Source organism: Pristiophorus japonicus, chromosome 2 (assembly GCF_044704955.1).
Source record: "Pristiophorus japonicus isolate sPriJap1 chromosome 2, sPriJap1.hap1, whole genome shotgun sequence".
Taxonomy (NCBI): domain Eukaryota; kingdom Metazoa; phylum Chordata; class Chondrichthyes; family Pristiophoridae; genus Pristiophorus; species Pristiophorus japonicus.
In genome coordinates, this window is record NC_091978.1 from 222,777,003 (window position 1) to 222,796,935 (window position 19,933).

General features: G+C 45.0%; 1 protein-coding gene across 1 annotated transcript in view; it reads left to right on the plus strand.

Moving 5' to 3' along the window:
• Nucleotides 1–920: 920 nt before the first annotated feature.
• The window catches only part of LOC139244024 (ethanolamine-phosphate phospho-lyase-like), a 43,171-nt gene continuing 24,158 nt past the window's right edge, over nt 921–19,933 (plus strand). The window contains exons 1-6 of the mRNA XM_070870952.1: nt 921–1,397; nt 8,084–8,202; nt 9,528–9,687; nt 13,259–13,333; nt 16,358–16,451; nt 17,198–17,314. Coding sequence (XP_070727053.1) covers nt 1,339–1,397; nt 8,084–8,202; nt 9,528–9,687; nt 13,259–13,333; nt 16,358–16,451; nt 17,198–17,314 — 624 coding nt within the window. The 5' untranslated portion in view covers nt 921–1,338. The remainder of the gene's footprint in view (nt 1,398–8,083; nt 8,203–9,527; nt 9,688–13,258; nt 13,334–16,357; nt 16,452–17,197; nt 17,315–19,933) is intronic.

A 19,933-nucleotide genomic window follows, 5' to 3' on the forward strand; every position in this document is an offset into this window, starting at 1 on the left:
ATTAAATCCCGGAAGGCTCTCGTAATGAAGATTTTTTTTTCCCTCCACTTTCTGCACGTATTTTTTAAGCTTATGTTCCACAGCGATACAAAAAAAATAAAGCCCTCAACGCAGCACCCGCTTCCTCTGTACTTTTCATGGATAATAATTACTTTTCATGGATAAAAATCCTAAAATGCTTCCATTTCCGGCCTCGCATAGTTTTTTTAATTACTTGGATTTGTCAGGAGATATCGTCTTATGCTGTGGAAACAACTCTTTTGGGGGGGGGGTGGGGAACAAAATAAACGTTAGATCAAGTGCCCCCCGATCTGGGGGACACCAGACACTTAACTGCCCCTTTTTTTTAATAAATGTTTTTTTGTGGGTTTTTTTGTGATTTTTTGGGGGGGCATTAAAACCATATATTTTACAAGTGCCCCCTATAAAAGGGGAGGGGTGCTGTGGAAACAACTCTTTTGAGGAAAACATAATAAATTAAATCAAGTGCCTCCCGACCTGGGGGACACTCCACTTTTCACGTGCCCTTTTTTTTTGTTTTTTTGGTGATTTTTGTTTTTTTTGCAACAGCTCCACAACTCTTTTGGAGTAAACAATAAACAAACATTAAATCGTGCCCCCCCCCCCCCCGATCTGGGGGACACTCCAGACACTTAACTGCCCCTTTTTTTTATAAATTTTTTTTTGGGGGGGGGTTTTGTGGGGTTTTTTGTGATTTTTTGGGGGGGGGCATTAAAACCATATAATTTACAAATGCCCCCTATAAAAGGGGACGGGTGCTGTGGAAACAAGCCCTGCGCCTGTTTGCACCAGCTGTAAAATTTGCATACATAATTGCTGGGCAGCTGGTTGGGAATTTGCCCGCACTGCGTCACAATGACTATTTCCCGCTGGGTGCAGATCATGGAGTGGGAACTTGACAGATCGCAAGTTCGGGATTTAGCGCATGCGAACTTGCTGTCCATTGCAAGGCGGTGTGACGTCATACCCACTGCAAATTCTGGCCCAATATTTACTTAAGGCTCCCGCTCGGGAAGGTGTGAGCTGAGGAGGAAGGAGGCACTGAGAGCAGCCTGCGGTTGGGCGGAGGCTGTCCAGCACGTGATGGCTCTGTTTATCAAACGCTATAAAAGGAACTAAGCTGTGGCAGAACAGACCGAGAGCTGGGAACAAGTGATGGGATGTTCGTGTAAATTGTGATCTTATATAATAATAATCGGAGGAGAAAAACGCCCGCAGCAAGTTTGCCGACAGGGTCGGGTCGGGCCGGGCGGACAGTACGGGCAGTGCCGCGCGGACAGTGCCGGGCCGGGCGGGCAGTGCCCAGCAGCTGGCGACATGGCCACTCAGCTGTTCAGCAAAGAACGAACCCTTGAGCTCCGGGACAAGCACATCGGGTGAGTGCAGCACCTCTCCGGGTCTCCTCTAGTTCTATCCGTCCGCTCCCGAGTCATGCTTTTAAACTGTCTGTTGTCACCTGTTCCGTGCCGGGCCGTGCTTTCCCGGGGAGTTGCCGCTCAGTGAGTGAGGGGCCCAGGCACGCAGCCACTGCTCTTTTATACTGCAGAGTTTTTTGTTGTTGCCCCACTCATCTGCAGCAATAGGGTTTTTTTTTGGGGGGGGGTCTTTTGTAAATCAACAGTTCAGTACAGGTGTGGAATAAAAACAAACTGTTGGAACACCCAGCAGGTAAGGCAGCATCTGTGCACAATGACATTACATCGAATATACAGCACAGACACAGGCCATTCAGTCCAACAGGGTTTATGCTCCACACGAGCCTCCTCCAACTCGACTTCACCTCCATCATCATCATTATCATCATAGGCAGTCCCTCGAAGCGAGGATGACTTGCTTCCACGCCGAAAAGGGATGAGTTCACAGGTGTTTCAATGAAGGACCTAATATTCTGGATCGTGAACTACATGTTGAAGGGTGGAAGAGGCCTGTGTGTGGATTTTGTTAACATGTGGTGGCTGTTGCACGCCAGCCACCACACAGACTTGACAGAGCTAGGTCTTGGTCCAGTGGCAAGGATTAACCAAGATGACTGGAGACCAGCTTTGCTGCACGGACCTAGTGCACGCACACATCGCAGTGTGGGCTGGCCCGTGCTGCCCCCGGGCCCTCGCCTCTTGGCCCCGAAACTCTCGCCTGTCCTGGGCCCCGATCACACATCTCGACGAACTCTTGCTGCTTCTTTGCCCCGACATCACCACTCCTGCTGTAAGTGCCTTACTTCATCTAACCCCATGAACACATCCTTATACTCCTTTCTCCCTCATGTGTTTATCTAGCTTCCCCTTCAATGCCTCTGTTCACCTCAACTACTCCTTGTGGCAGCGAGTTTCACATTCCAACCACTCTCTGGGTAAAAGCAAGAGAAACACAGTTAACAGGTCGACGAGCTTTAATCAAGACCTGGAAGGCTACACGTAAGTGGGTCCAGAGCATGTCAAAGGGTGGAGGGCAGAGGTCTGTGAGATAGGGTGGAGGGCAGGAGATTATTAAATTGCAGAAGACAAAAGGAGTTGGTAATGAGAGAAATTAGAGAAACAAAAGATGGGTCCAGAGGAGGTGTAAATGGTCACAGCAGAACAGCGCTGGGACCAGTCCTACATGACCGGCACTGCTGATGTCGTAGCGTAGTGCTTAAGGAAAGCAGCACTTGTAATTTTTATGCTCTGGATAAAAGGCTGGTATAATAATCTCGTCAGATACAAGATCCAACATTTCTGTCAATAGAAATTGCATTGCTACTGAAGAACCTGTAAGACTGCAGTCATTGAACTGGTTTCACGAAGAACCTTGTTCCTGTGGAGAGAAAGAGTTAACGTTTTGGATCTGTGGCCTTTCGTCAGAACTGGAAAAGTTCAAGATGCAACAGGTTCTTAAGGAGGTGCAGGGGCAGTGAAAGGGGAGGGGAGGAAAGAACAAAAGGGAAGATCTTAAAAGGAGTGATTTAAGAGACAAAAGGGATGATGGGCAAAAATGAGATGATGGCACAAGTTAGGAAACAAAAGATGAGTCTAGATGGGGTGTGAATGACCGAATCATCACCAGCTGCCATGGGAAAGAGAAAAAAAGGGACGGGTATTTAAAAAAAAACGTGAGGAAAGAGAAAAAAAGTATGGGCAGAGGTTATGTAATTGTTGAACTCGATGTTGAGGCCAGAAGGCTGTAAAGTGCCTAAACGAAAGATGAGGTGCTGTTCCTCGAGCTTGCATTGAATTTCATTGGAACAGTGTAAGAAGCCAAGGATGGAGAGGTCAGAGTGGGAGTGGAGCGGAGAATTAAAGTGACTGGTGACCGGAAGCTCGGGGTCACGCTTACCAACTGAACGGAGGTGTTCTGCAAAGCCTTGTATCCTGTTACACACAGATGTGTTCTGTAGGTTCACTGGAAGTGCCCATTCTGTGAAGAACTGTGTGTGCAGCATGCCAGGTGTGCCTCTAACGAGTGGCCTGAAAATAATCAGTTGGTAAAATAAGGACATGGGGAAGAAATTAAAGATCAAAGCATCCGATTTTAATGCTGAAAAATAACGCTGAAGAGTCGTATTTTGGATTGTGATCTTCTGCACCTGATCTCCCCCCAAAAGTGCGCTGGCTGCAAATTGGAAGCCAGTGGCTTCTAGGTAGTCAGGGCATTGGGTGTCTTTCGTATGAAAATTGGGGTTGTAACACCAATGCAAAATCATTCACCAAATGGGCAGAGCTTATGCAGCACATGCTCCGCCCAGTTGTTCCGGGTCTACAGTGGCTTAATCAGCGGTACTTGCTCCTCCTATCTCCACAAAAATACTCCAGGCTGCAACCGGCTGGACGCTCACCCCCACTCCCAGCACCTACTGGCCACCTAGGCATTGGATCCAAATGAAAATCCCAATTGGCATCGGCAGCTAGCCGGCTTAATTCAGTTGAGGCCCGATGCAAAATTTGACATTCGCCTCTTGCCAATGTCTTCGGGCACGTGTTCAGATTGCGCTGGCCATTTCGTGCTAGAAATCAATTTTCTTCCCCCTTCCTGTCTGTGATGTCTTACTTGCGTATCTTGACCCAGGACAATCTAGACCAATAGGTATAAGATATGGCAAATGCTTTCACGAGGGCTGTTAATGGATTTAATATGGATATAAATGTAAGTTTTTCTTAATCGCCTTTAAATTGATTTAACATGCAAAGGAGATGGTAGAGAGTTGAATGCGATACAAAGATCATTTTAGTTGACTGTGAAAATGGATTCAAAAAAACAAAAGTTCAGTTAAATAGCTTAAGAATGCATGGGAAAGCAGTGGAATGTAAATGAGAGATTTCAGCAGGAAAGACAAGGAGGTTTGTTGGAATCATAATTCGGGCCAAGGACAGAAGAGAGCCTGGAGGAAAATGAGGCACTGTTTGTTTGTATTAAACTTGGCTGTAACAGCATGGAGGAGGAGGAGGAGGGGAGGGGGCGGATTCAGAGGAAGTTTGGGAGGGGGAGTTGAAGTGGCAAAGCAGCTGAGGGTAAATTTAATCTTTGGACTCCCAGTGCAGCAACAGCACCATATCAGGGATTCAAGTGCACGCCCACCCCCCATGATTTTCTGTACGTAGTGGGAGGGAATGCCTGAATTCTCAAAATGCACTCTGAACATGCAAAGTCCTGTGCCAGGAGCGTTGCAAGGTAGCTCAGAAGTTAAATGAAGCCCAATCTGCTTTTGATCTTCCCAATGGAAGGTTAGGAATTACTATTGGCAATGCTAACAAACAAAAGTTCATATGACATTCCTTTGTTTGCCAGAGGTATTAATCATTTCATCTTAAATAGATTAACACCCCTATTAGAATGGTAGATAGAGGAATGTCATATGATCTGCTAAAAGCAGAAATTTCCAGGTTATAGTGGAGATCACTCCTTAGAAAAGATATCAGGGCATAATTCCAAAACTTGTGTTGGTATTACTGTGATTACATTCTCAAAACTTAGCCGCTGCTGTTTCCAAATCTTCAGATTTACAAAACTATGGGTCAATCTTCAACAGTGCAAAATTATTTTCCCTAACACCACAAAAACTTCAATTGTATTTTTCAGACTGTACATTTCATTGTGTTTGGATATAAAGAGACATGAACATCCATTATAAATCCAAATCCTGATGTGTTTTTTCCCAAGAAAATGCATTGGTATCCAGCACGATCTTACTCCAGTGGGATTACAGCAGAAGCCCCGGGAAATAGGCTGGGACCCACATACACCAGCTCCCATTCTTTGCTGATAGTTTCTGGGAGGCGTTTTCTGTGGAAGTTCCTTAGTCCATCTGAAACATGGTCCCTCGTGTTAGAGGGGATGGGTTCTCCTTACACTTCCCGACCTCAGTGGGACCTGGAATTAATGTGGAGACTGGAAAACTGAGTGAGATGAGGCAGACCAGCCTCCTGAGTGGTGTAAGTAGGACCAGATGGGACCTTCCAGCCAGAGAAGTAACTTGGACAGCTGAAGAAAAGGACATTTTTTGGGGGGGGCCATATACTGTCGCAGGGTCCCAGAGTACGATCATAGAGTCACTGGAATGAGAGTAGTTAATTCAGCCACTCAAATCTGTTCCGCCATTCAATTAGACCATGGCTGCTCTGTACCTCAACTCCATTTACCCACCTTTGCTTGATATCCCTTGATACCCTTGCCTATCAAAAATCTAGCATTCACGGTCTTGGAAATTTCAATTGACCCAGCATCCAGTCTTCTGGGAGTAAGAGAAGTCCAGATTTCCAACACCCTTTGTGTGAAAGTGCTTCCTGATTTTGCTCCTAAATGGCCTAGCTCTAATTAAGGTTCCGCCCTCCCTTGTTCTTGATTTCCCCACCTGCACAACTGCCAGGCTTATGTCCCCATGCAATTTCAGGGCCAGGGTAGTGAGTTATAGTGTTTGGATTCAACAGAAATGGTCTCTTATTCCCTTAGTTTTACCATTAATGCAAAAGAATTCTGTGATATTAAAACATAAAGGTATGAAATTTGCGGTCCGGATGAAGGTGAACTGGCAGAGTTCGTCGTCATTTTGCCTTTGAAACTGACCACAACTTTGGGAATTGGCACATGTAGAAATCCTGAATTTGCAGTTGGTCATTGGACTTCGCTATGCATCCCCTGTCTACAGAGCTGGCAGTCTGTAATCGGCCAAATCATTGGGCTCAATTTTCCCCAAAACATTTATTTGGCGTACTTGAAGAGTTACGCCCGATTTTTGGGGGACCTAAGTACGCCAAAAAAAAGTTCTAAGTTTCCCCGTTGGATTTCTTCATTTTGGCGTGGCGTAACCCGACCTTGGATCTGCGCCAAAAAGATTGGGCTGCCATGGTAACCAGGGACACAATGCGAGCTGAGGCAGCAAAGTCCCAACACATTAAAAGAATTGAAAAACACATAGCAGCAACTTACCTGCAACCCTGCCTGAAAGGCTTGCCGGTCCAGCCACACACCCCCGCACACCCCCGCACACCCCGCACACCCCGCACCCACTGGGACTGGAAAGCCTACTGGCGGGGTTGGAGATAAGTTGTTACTATGTTTTTTTTTTCAATTCTTTTAGTGTGTCCGCGCCGCTTTCCTTACCTGTGCCGATTTCCTTAACTCTCCAGAAGGTTTTTCTGTAGAGGCCACATACACTGGCCTAAGCACAACTGGAATAGTTCTCAGCTGGCCAAACTTCCCCAAATGGCCAGAATTGGTGTAGGTGGCTGGTCACGCACTCTTTGGCTGAAAAAAAAACTGGCCTAAAAAAATCGTAACTAATCGAGTTAATCTGGTGCAAATTGATTGGGGAAACTGGTTTTTCAACTTAGGTCAAAAAGAGCAGCCTGCTCCAAAAAATCGGCGCAAATCACTGGGGAAAATTGAGCCCATTGAAATTGACACAAACTTCGGCTCTTCCACATTAAGTACGCTGTTAAATTCCCCACTAAATGTTAGACCCAAAGGGAGTAGATGTAACTGGGGTTTTGACAGCACCATTATTGCTAAACATATGTTAAGGGCCTATAAAATGAATTTTAATTTTGTGCAGAATGAAATTTGTCCATTAAAATAAAAATAAAAATTTTTAAGAAACTTTTCAAAATGTTCAAAAAAGATTTAAGTTTGTCCATCTTTATTTCAGGTGTGCCTTTTCCCCTTTGTGAAAGCCCCAGTCTTTGTTTTGCTCTCTCTAACATTTTTAAAAATTAGAATTTTAAGAGCTTACTCACTTCCTTGTTCACTGTCTGAGAATTCTACCTTTTGATTCGCAGCTTAGACAGCCTGTTGACATCATAGCAGTTCGCACAAGGGGATTTCCACTACAGTTCGTTGATTTGAATTGGGCTGGAAAACCCAAAGTTCTCAACACGGGGATTGCAAGATCCTTGTGCGAAGCGTCCTTTGGGGCCAGCGGCTCACTTCACTGTTGATCACAAATTCAGGGCCAATGACTTTGATTGCCACAGTTCTCCCACCGATCCAGCCTCCAATGCGCTCTCACCGACCCAGCCTGCGATCCACCTCGGCCTCCTAACTCTCGATCGCCAGCTTCACTTGCCTGCAGGCCACTGAAACGTTAAGAGCAGCCTGATCTTGGTTCCCTCTTCACCGACTCTATTGAAATAAGGCCTGAGGCCCAATATCGGGGGCACCTCTGGCCTCGCCATTCAGCTGTTCTTATTTCCTGATATATTGGACCATTGTCACTTATTTTATTGCCCATCAGGCTATTCAAAGTAAAGCCCCGGGGGGGGGGGGGGGGGGGGGGGTGGTTGTTGAAAATGTTGCACTTTACTGTGAAATGTTTAGTGCTAACATCGTGTAAATTGGTTTTTAGGTGAATAAATACCACAGGGAGTAGTGATTACAGACACGGCTGGTTCCTTTAGCACACCCTTTGTTAATTCTTCTAAGCATATTTGGGCAACTGGTTTGTTTCAGCAGGTGTCGATGGCCACTCAGGATTGGTTAACCACCTACTGGGAAAAGCCTCTTTTAGGTTTTTTAACCTGTAAATGGTCAGACACACTTTTTTCTTGTATTCGAATACGGTTCAGCTTTTGACCTATTACTTGTTTCTATTCAGGCCATCATGCAAGCTGTTCTTTTCGAAGGACCCACTCAAGATAATCCGTGCCCAGGGCCAGTATATGTATGATGAGAATGACAAAAAGTTCTTGGACTGTATTAACAATGTAGCTCACGGTAAGGAACTTCTGCTTACAAGTCTCTACAGTGCAACACTCTGTAATATTGATGCAAAATTTCCAGCTTAGCATTGAAGTTTTTATTTCAAAATTCAAGGAGACTGGGTGACGTAGGCCGAAGACCCTTTCAACTCTGGGAGTTGTTTTTAATCCAGCGCCGACTTGTGGGATGAAAGCTCAAGCTGTGACAGTGTTAGTGAACATAAATTAAGTGTGTCTGGCAGTCCAGCTGGATTCTAGAGGGTGGAAACAATTGCTCTCGACTGGCTTGTCTTTATCGACATTATAATAAACTGTTTGGGTCTTTATCAGGAATACAATCATCATCATCATAGGCAGTCCCTCAGAATCGAGGAAGACTTGCTTCCACTTTTAGAATAAGTCCTTAGGTGGCTGAACAGTCCAATATGAGAGCCACAGTCCCTGCCACAGGTGGGACAGACAGTCGTTAAGGATAAGGGAGGGTGGGACAGGTTTGCCGCATTTTCCTTCCACTGCCTGCGCTTGTTTTCTGCATGCTCTCGGCGATGAGACTCGAGGCGCTCAACGCCCTCCCGGATGCACTTCCTGCACTCAAGGCAGTCTTTGGCCAGGGACTCACAGGTGTCGGTGGGGAAGCCGCACTTTATCAGGGAGGCTTTGAGGGTGTCCTTGCAACGTTTCCTCTGTCCACCTTTGGCTCGTTTGCCATGAAGGAGTTCTGAGTAGAGCGCTTCCTTTGGGAGTCTTGTGTCAGGCATACGAACAATGTGGCCTGCCGAGCGGAGCTGATCAAGTGTGGTCAGTGCTTCAATGCTGGGGATGTTGGCCTGGTCGAGGACACTAATGTTGGTGCATCTGTCCTCCCAGGGGATTTGTAGGATCTTAAGGAGGCTTCGTTGGTATTTCTCCAGCGACTTGAGGTGTCTACTGTACATGGTCCATGCATCTGAGCCATACAGGAGGGCGGGTATTACTACAGCCCTGTAGACCATGAGCTTGAACAATGTGTGTCTTTATCAGGAATAGCTGGTATGGGAAACTATAGTGTTGTCCAGGTGTGGTTAGGTGTACCTTTAGGGTTAAATAGAGGGAGCTTGTTCTCTAATGCGTGCGTTATTGGAAATGCAGCCTACAAGGGGATGAAAAATGGATATCTGTATTGCACCATAATTAATGATATGCTGACAAAACCGCATTCTAAGTAATGCATTCCTGTGATTTCACTAGTGGGTGGTCGATCATGGACAATATCAAGCATTCTCTTTTGCTCAAAAAGGAATTTCAGACTTTGGTGTGATTAAACTTTTACTTGTAGTTAAAAATCCTTTTTTCCTTTTTTAGTGGGACATTGCCACCCGGAAGTGGTGCAAGCTGCTGTCAAGCAGATGGAATTGCTGAACACAAATTCTCGTTTTCTGCATGATAATCTCATCCAGTACGCTAAAGAGCTCACTGCAACTCTCCCGCCAAAACTTTCATTTTGCTACTTTGTCAACTCTGGGTAATGTCTAGCTCATATTTGCTAATGTTTGCATGTTTTTGAGGGAAATGGGTGGTATGGGGTATTGTGCATATACATACTTTTGAAAGCATTTTGGGGAAAGATGTGATCTTTAGGACCCATTACACTGACAACATTGATTTATCTTTTTGTACAATTTTATTTTAATATTTTTATGGTGTTGTGCTTCACACACTTTTTGGCACAACCAACCACTGGGAGATGTGGGGTCCCTGCTCCCTCAAGTACACACATGGATTATATCCCCTTCACTTCACCTCATTTTTAAAAAAAAAAAACTCTGATTTGCCATTGATGTGCCTCTCCAGCTCTTTATATGTGGTTGTTCACCTGCATGAGACCAGGCACTGATGTATGGGCCTAGTTGCTTACGGCAAGATGTTGGCCGCAAGCTCGGCACTGAGTAGCGCCCTTAATGGTAGGTGGTCCGAGGCTTGGTTGGGAGCAGGCATTGGGAGGGACAGTGGCCCACTGGAGTTCAGAGTGGCAGGTTGGGGTGGTCACAGCCATGGTACCGAGGACGAGGACGAGAACGAGGACGCGCCAGGCAACCTACCCGCCAGACGGGCCGAGGGTGGGCGGAGGAGGCCGTACAAGGCCGCCCTGATAAGGCGCACCATCCCCACTCGCACCTGGGAGGCCCCGGCCAAAGACCGCCCAAGTGGAGGAAGTGCATCCAGGAGAGCGCCGAGCACCTCGAGTCTCATTACTGAAACCATGTAGAAACCAAGCTCGGGCAGTGGAAAGAGCGTGCAGCAAATCTGTCTCTCCCACCCCTTCCCTCAGCGACTCTGTCCCACCTGTGACAGGGACTGTGGTTCTCGTATTGGACTGTTCGGCCACCTAGAGTAGAAGCAAGTCTTCCTCCATTCTGAGGGACTGCCTATGATGATGATCTGCATGAATAAGCTTGAGAGGAGAATATTGAATAAAATGGCCTGCAGTGGTGCGATGTTAGTATTTGTACTGATGATCAAATGAAAAGAAAACAAATTGACAATTAGAATTGTGATAAGTTTGTTTGATCACATCTCCATTGTATGAAATTAGTTAACTGTGCCATTTAGGACCGAGATGAGGAGAAACTTCTTCACTCAGTGGTTAACCTGTGGAATTCTCTATCACAGAAAGTTGTTGAGGCCAGTTCGTTAGATATATTCAAAAGGGAGTTAGATATGGCCTTTATGGCCAAAGGGGTCAAGGGGTATGGAGAGAAAACAGGAAAGGGGTACTGAGGTTGAAAGATCAGCCATGATCTTATTGAAGATCTTATAGGTATGTAAAGAGAAAAAGGTTGGTGAAGACAAACGTAGGTCCCCTGCAGTCAGAATCAGGGGAAGTCATAACGGGGAGCAAAGAAATGGCGGATCAATTGAACAAGTACTTTGGTTCGGTATTCACTAAGGAGGATACAAACAACCTTCCGGATATAAAAGGGGTCAGAGGGTCTAGTAAGGAAGAGGAACTGAGGGAAATCTTTATTAGTCGGGAAATTGTGTTGGGGAAATTGATGGGATTGAAGGCAGATAAATCCCCAGGGCCTGATGGCCTGCATCCTAGAGTACTTAAGGAGGTGGCCTTGGAAATAGCGGATGCATTGACAGTCATTTTCCAACATTCCATTGACTCTGGATCAGTTCCTATGGAGTGGAGGGTAGCCAATGTAACCCCACTTTTTAAAAAAGGAGGGAGAGAGAAAACAGGGAATTATAGACCGGTCAGCCTGACCTCAGTAGTGGGTAAAATGATGGAATCAATTATTAAGGATGTCATAGCAGTGCATCTGGAAAATGGTGACATGATAGGTCCAAGTCAGCATGGATTTGTGAAAGGGAAATCATGCTTGACAAATCTTCTGGAATTTTTTGAGGATGTTTCCAGTAAAGTGGACAAAGGAGAACCAGTTGATGTGGTATATTTGGACTTTCAGAAGGCTTTCGACAAGGTCCCACACAAGAGATTAATGTGCAAAGTTAAAGCACATGGGATTGGGGGTAGTGTGCTGACGTGGATTGAGAACTGGTTGTCAGACAGGAAGCAAAGAGTAGGAGTAAACGGGTACTTTTCAGAATGGCAGGCAGTGACTAGTGGAGTGCCGCAAGGTTCTGTGCTGGGGCCCCAGCTGTTTACATTGTACATTAATGATTTAGACGAGGGGATTAAATGCAGTATCTCCAAATTTGCGGATGATACTAAGTTGGGTGGCAGTGTGAGCTGCGAGGAGGATGCTATTAGGCTGCAGAGTGACTTGGATAGGTTAGGTGAGTGGGCAAATGCATGGCAGATGAAGTATAATGTGGATAAATGTGAGGTTATCCACTTTGGTGGTAAAAACAGAGAGACAGACTATTATCTGAATGGTGACAGATTAGGAAAAGGGAAGGTGCAACGAGACCTGGGTGTCATGGTACATCAGTCATTGAAGGTTGGCATGCAGGTACAGCAGGCGGTTAAGAAAGCAAATGGCATGTTGGCCTTCATAGCGAGGGGATTTGAATACAGGGGCAGGGAGGTGTTGCTACAGTTGTACAGGGCCTTGGTGAGGCCACACCTGGAGTATTGTGTACAGTTTTGGTCTCCTAACTTGAGGAAGGACATTCTTGCTATTGAGGGAGTGCAGCGAAGGTTCACCAGACTGATTCCCGGGATGGCGGGACTGACCTATCAAGAAAGATTGGATCAATTGGGCTTGTATTCACTGGAGTTCAGAAGAATGAGAGGGGACCTCATAGAAACGTTTAAAATTCTGACGGGTTTAGACAGGTTAGATGCAGAAAGAATGTTCCCAATGTTGGGGAAGTCCATAACCAGGGGTCACAGTCTGAGGATAAGGGGTAAGCCATTTAGGACCGAGATGAGGAGAAACTTCTTCACCCAGAGAGTGGTGAACCTGTGGAATTCTCTACCACAGAAAGTAGTTGAGGCCAATTCACTAAATATATTCAAAAGGGAGTTAGATGAAGTCCTTACTACTCGGGGGATCAAGGGTTATGGCGAGAAAGCAGGAAGGGGGTACTGAAGTTTCATGTTCAGCCATGAACTCATTGAATGGCGGTGCAGGCTAGAAGGGCTGAATGGCCTGCTCCTGCACCTATTTTCTATGTTTCTATGTTTCTAATGGCGGTGCAGGCTCGAAGGGCTGAATGTCCTACTCCTACACCTAATTTCTGTGTTTCTATGTTTCCTCAATTTTTCCAACATTCACACGTCATGCCTCATAGTGAAAGGTATACAATGTGGTTTTAATACAAGATGTCCATTTTTATTCTCCAGTTTAAAGTTTTTTCCCCCCCTTACCAACAGCAATTTATATGCAGTCATACAGATGTTCAGTCAAAGTATATGGACCATGAGTAAGTTGACCATTTAACTCTCTCCTGTTTCCTGTGTAAAGTTGTAACTTGAATATTGCCAGGAAATTCCACCACTCTGACACCTTGTGCTGATTGAACTTGGCAACAAATATACCTGCAGATTATTATCTTGTTGCAAGATCACAAGTACATGTTTGTTAAATCCACTCTTGTGATACTGTATTTTCTTTTCACAGCTCTGAAGCTAATGATCTTGCTCTTCGATTGGCTCGCCACTATACTGGTCACCATGATATCCTAACCCTTGACCAGTAAGTAGCAGAAATTATAGGAAAAACATATTGAAACTGGTCATTTTGATTCGTGAAAGTGAGACCAGATGTTAAACTGTTTTTAAACCAGGTACTGAATAGCAAGTGAGTTAGACACTATCCTTTTGGCTCTTGGATCTGGGTTCGGATGCAGCCTATTGTGCTTTTATATTGATGGATGCTTGTTATGTTTTGGATTGAGGGAGAAAGACCAGCTGTGCATTGGCTTCTTCTATTTATGCTGGTAAAAAACATTACTCTTATCCCAGCTGCAGGAATTGACGATCTGATTTTTTGTTTCAAGTTAAAGTACTAGAACAGAATTCCACCTTGCTGTTGTGCCATAAGAGTGAAGGGCAGGCAGTTCAGAAACTTATCTGAGCCGTGACGTGCTATAACATTAAATAATTGTATTGGTTGTTGACGTTGTGTTCAAGCCTTCACTGTCAAGTTTAATGGAAAAAATTTCCTCTGTCAGCTAGAGAATATGTGCTGCAGGGTTACAACATGGGAGGAAAACAGGAAGTCTTCTAATATTGTGACAGTTTACTTCATGCAGCAGGAAGCAGAGGTTTTGCAATAAAAAAACGTTCTGTTGTTGCACCTTGCTTTGTCTATAAAGGTGTGTCATATCATTATAATCTCAGTTCACCTCACGAATGCCTCCCAGCAAATTCCCAGTCATCTATTCTCTTCAGTTATTTCTGTTTACTACTTCGGCATCCTATTTTACCCTGAGGTAAGCCTTCAACCCCATATATGCTCGACCACAAAGACCACCGACTTCCACCTCCATAACATCACCTGTCTCCGCCCCTGCCTCAGCAAATCCGTTGCTGAAAATCTCATTCATGCATTTGTCAGCTACAGACTGAGCTATTCCAGTGCTCACCTGGCCGGCATCCCACCCTCCATCCGACTTGAACTCATCCAAAGCTCTGCTACCCATATCCTAACCAGCACCAAGTCCCATTCGACCCTGTGGTCGTTGACCTACATTGGTTCCCTGTGCTCCAATTCCTTTATAGCCTCGTTCTATCCTATCTCTGTAATATCCTCCAGCCCTACCGCTCTCTGAGAGCTCTGTGTTCCTCCAACTCTGGCTTCTTGCACATCCCCCACCTCCTTCACACCACCATTGGTGGCCATGCCTTCAGCCATCTGAGCTCTAAGCTGTGGGATTTCCTCTCCTCTCCTCTCCTCTCCTCTCCTCTCCTCCTTTAAGGCCCTCCTTAAAACCTACCAAACGTTTGGTCACCCCCTTGAAATATCTCCCCCTTGAAAGCGCGTGGGACATTTTCCTACATTAAACTCGCTTTATAAATGTAAGTGGTTGTTAGTATTTCAGGATTATCCACTTTCTCTCTCTGCATTTGTTGCGATTTTGTGAAGTATGTTAGTAGTTTCTGAAATTGACAGCATTTGTATGGCAAGATGATTACAGAAAGTAGGGAAAATCTGTAGATTTTAAAAGCTTTGCTGGTTTGTACTCTAAAAGGGATCGCCTCCTTTAACATTAGGGTCATGTAATTTTAAAATTTAAAATGCTCATTCTTATTTTCAAATCACTCCATGGCCTCTCCCTTCCCTATCTCTAATATCCTCCAGCCCTACACCTCTCCGAGATCTCTGCACTCCTCCAATGCTTGCCCCTTGCTCATCCCTGATTTTAATCGCTCCACCATTGGCGGCCATGCCCTCAGCAGTCTAGGCCCTAAGCTCTCGAATTTCCTCCCTAAACCTCTCTGTCTCTCTACCCTCTCTCCTCCTTTAAGATGCTCCTTAAAACCTAGCTCTGTGACCGAGCTTTTGATCATCTACTTATCATATTTCCTTATGTGGCTCAGTGTCAAATTGTGTTTTATGACACTCCTGTGAAACACTTGGGCTTTTTACTAAGTTACAGGTGCTATATAAATGCAAGTTGTTGTTGTAAAACCCCTGACTGACTGAATTCTGTTAGTGTTGTTCACTTTACCCCCTGACATTTGCAACTGTAATATGTCACCACATCAAGCAAGCTCCCGAAACACAACTCTGTGCTCAGCCTAGAAGCAGAAGTTGATTTGAACAAAGTTTTATCACATCTCCTAGTACAGGAGGCTGTGTAAAGTGTGAGAATAAGCCAGTGAGGGCAGCAAACATTCTACGGCAGAGCGAGGGAATAGATTGTTCCTCAAACAATTCCACTCATTGAGGGTGGAGGAGGAACATGGGATTTATTATTTCAAAGGCCTCATGCTGGTCTTTAGCAACCCTGGTTGCTAGTAACATGCTGATGTGATTTGGTTAAGTGTTGCTAAGGCGCTCCTGTGCTAGGAGATGTGATAAAACTTTGTTCAAATCCACTCCCACTTCTAGGCTGAGCACTGAGTTGTGTTTAGGTCTGAGCACTGAGTTGTTGTGCTTGATGGAGACACATTGCAGTTGCAAACTTCAGAGTGTAAAGTGTATGGTATGGTATCAGTTTGTCATTGCCACCTAATTCGAATATGAATTTGGGCAGGTTTAGTTATCCACCGTCACTTTCAGCACATAATCCGAGAAGTGGCAGTGATGAGTTGGCAGAGCAGCTTCTTAGTTGATTTCCTGCCCCGCCCATCCCAGTACTCCTGGAAATCGGGTGCTAAAACTGAGGAGATCCCACACCACCTGGTCTCCCTTTGTCTGATGAACCCACATAAAGCTAGAAATGAGTGAACGCACTGGTATAATATTTCTCTGCTATTTTAGCACGGCGTTTATCCATTTAAGAACATGGGTTACAATAGTTGGCAGACAAATGCATTAAATATTTGGCTGCTGTTAGTGCCAAGTGTAATTTCAAGGCTCTGGTGTAAAAGCAGTCTGACCATCTGTCCACAACGAGTGGCAGGGGGAAATTGCTGAAAGTATTTTGGTTTTCTGAAAACCTTTATAAAGGAGTCTTACACTACTAAAGAAACATGTGATGCAATTACACGCCCGAGAGTCCAAATGACACGTATTTGAATTAAACCTGGATTTCTTTCACCTCTCATACAGTGCTTACCATGGACATGTAACATCTTTGATTGACATCAGTCCCTATAAATTCCATGAGCTTCAAGCAGGAGGTCAGGAGGAGTTTGTGCATGTTGTGAGTATTGGCAACAGTTGGACATTTCTTGCTTTTTGCAAATTGTGTTAAGAAACAAATAGACTAGTAGTTCATGATGCTTAGTGAGTAAGTAGACACTTTTTAATCTACAGAATATCTGCCAAGTCTCTTAAAACTTTCCATGGTTCCATTATAAAAACACTCCATAGTCTGGAACTGAGCCATATGCACCAGATAAGATGCGACTTATCTGCTAAGTAGCTGATCTCGTGGTGGTAGGGGTGCTACAATTAACCTTAGTGCAGCAAGGCTGGGCAGAGAGAAAATCAGCTAAGTTTCCTGCTGCTGATTAATAGCCCACTGTATTGTGGATAAATGTAGGTGCGGACAGAATCCAGGTTAGTTGTGATGCAGTGTCGACTCGCGCATAAAGCATGGCCACCTGGGTGAGTTACTGGGCAATGGCTGCTGCTCAAATCTGCAAACCAGCACTAGTCAGCATCTTCAAAAGAGAATGGAAGGAGTAAAAATAGATGTAGTAAGTCATCAACTCAGAGTAATATGAACATGTGGCCATTTTAATCATAAGACTGCCGATGATGATTTTACAGGAATATTTCTTTATTTCTGTTCTACTGAGCCACTGGAAATAGATCCAGCACTCAAAACCTGCAGTCTAGTTTGGACAGCCTAGGGACATGAACACCTGAAACGGTTTCATTTTTGCTATTCTGCTGAATGGGGTTTGTAAATTGAATTGTACATTTTTGCTTATTCTCTTTGAGGCACCATCCCCAGACATCTACAGAGGCAAGTATAGAGAGGACCATCCTGATCCAGCCTCGGCCTACGCAGATGAAGTAAACTTTCTGATTCAAGAGGCAGAAAAGAAAGGCCGCAAGGTTTGTAGTCAGCTGAACAAAATTAGTTGGTTGCCTTGGTGGGATTAATATTATCCACCCAGTACTTTAGGTCAGAATTCAACATTACCCTGGAGTGCGAGATCCTCATACCTAGCCTGAAACAGGAACACCATTATTTTATGATGCTAAGCATTTGATCGTATTGATATGTAATATTTAATTTGTTGTATCTTTTTGTGCATATGTTCACTGACAGAAATAGTGTGAGAAAAATGTGGTTCTCCCTTTTTGTGATGAGCTTTACTTCAGTATATGTTTGCAAAAAGACTTTTCCCAAACTTAAATATTTTTGCGTGACCTAGCATTCACCTGCCAGAGGTTCCGTAACCGGAAACTGGTTTGAAAGTTTTTAAAAAGTGAAAAGTTTAGTTGTGTATTTCAAGAATGATCTCAATTCCTTGATAAAAGTTGCTTTGGTAAGGAAAACACAGTAAAGCTGTGTAAATGAGGTACAGTTGTGCTGTAATATAACACAGATGCCAGCTTGCTGTATTTAGTACAGACTTTTCAAGCTTTCCATTAAAATTTGGCTCTTTCACCCCTGAGTGCTGGGACCAAGTGCAGCACAGACCGATGGGATGAAAGCTGGAAGGGTGCAATGTGAAATGATTTGAGCTGTCTTAGTCAAACACAAAGTTCTCCCTAATTTGGCAATGATTGGCAAAATCACTCAAGCAGACTCAACATTGGTTGATGTGGAAATGGAAGGGAACAAATTGTCGTAATGGAAGGTGTTTTTATGAAGCACGTTGTAGGTAGTCAAGGGAGCTTTACACTTTGTGGAGCTCTGCTGCTGCTTACTGACTGTGTATGCTTACACTAGGTACCAGAAATGGGAATGTCCAATTTCCACTGAAGCTTGGAGAAATTGTAAGAAAATAAGGTTAGATGGAAAACACATAGGGGATGGATTTCTGTGGTGGTGGAAGGGGCGGGGGAGATCTTTTGTTTGTTCAGCGTAAACTTTAGAAGAAGAGCCATGTGAACCCTCAAAAAAAAATATACAAACCCTGTGTAAATTCATCCCCAGAATCTTTGTGTTTAAATACAACAAGTTGCCATTCTGGTTGCATCATAACACACAAACTTATTTCTTCACAGTGGTGCAATGACTGCTCAGATTGGGGTGCTGGCATTCTAAATTCTGACTGGTTTATGACTTGGGCCTTGGAATGTGAATGAAAGAATTGGTCCTGACGCTGTACCTGCCCACTGCTTGTGTTACAATGTAGTGCTAATTAATTTAATGTCTGGGAATTACCTCCGGGATGCTCCCAGTCGGGTCCACCACCATCACAACTTCGCCAGACATGCAATGCGATTTCTGCCGCACTTCCGACAAAGTTATGACGGTAGAGCGGGAGGAACTCCCAAGGAAATTCCCAGCCCATATCTTGAGACACTGATTGCATTGTAAATGTAATGTACCATCAGCGGGGCAAGTGATTTGATGCAGGTAGTGATTTACCAATTAGATCCACTCCAACACTAGCTTTTTCACTTCCTCTGGCACTTTATGTAAAATATGGAAATTCACAGGATATTGGGCCCAAGTTTCTACATGATTTGCGCCTGATTTTTAGGAGCAACTGGTGGAGAACGAACTATCTTAGAAATCGCAATTCTCCACATTTTTTTTCTGCAGTTCTAGTGAGGTAGAACAGTTCTACTTTAGAACAGAATTTTTTCTTCAAAAGGGGGCGTGTCCGGCCACTGACGCCTGATTTCAAAGTTTCCACAGTGAAAACATACTCCAAACTAAAGTAGAATGGAGCAAGTGAAGATTTTTGTAGAACTGAAAAAACCTGTTCTACACATTAAAAAATCAGGCGCAGGTTACAAATTAGGCGTCCAGAACGAGGTGGGGGGGGGGGGGAAAGGGAACTCATTAAATTCTACAATCAATCCTTATTTATACTTCTACAAATATTATACAAATAAATCCAACCTGAATAAACGTTTATAAGCAAAGAAAAGATTAAATAAACCATCTTCCTACCTGTGTGAAAGTGCTTCAGCCATCGTTCGAAGGAAACCGCCGTTTGTTGCCGCACAGGGGAGGGAGGGGAAGGAGACAGCGCCTTGTTGCCGCGCAGGGGAGGGAGGGGAAGGAGACAGCGCCTTGTTGCCGCGCAGGGGAGGGAGGGGAAGGAGACAGCAGCTTGTTGCCGCGCAGGGGAAGGAGACAGCGGCTTGTTGCCAGGGAGGGAGGGGAAGGAGACAGCGGCTTGTTGCCGCGCAGGGGAGGGAGTGGAAGGAGACAGCGGCTTGTTGCCGCGCAGGGGAGGGAGGGGAAGGAGACAGCAGCTTGTTGCCGCGCAGGGGAAGGAGACAGCGGCTTGTTGCCAGGGAGGGAGGGGAAGGAGACAGCGGCTTGTTGCCGCGCAGGGGAGGGAGTGGAAGGAGACAGCGGCTTGTTGCCGCGCAGGGGAGGGAGGGGAAGGAGACAGCAGCTTGTTGCCGCGGAGGGGAGGGAGGGGAAGGAGACAGTGAGAAGGGAAGCCTCTGTGCTGATGGCAATGTGGTTTTATTAAAAAATGTTCAAAAATTAAACAGCTACAAAGCACTACAAAAATGGCCGAGTGCCAATGTATTTTT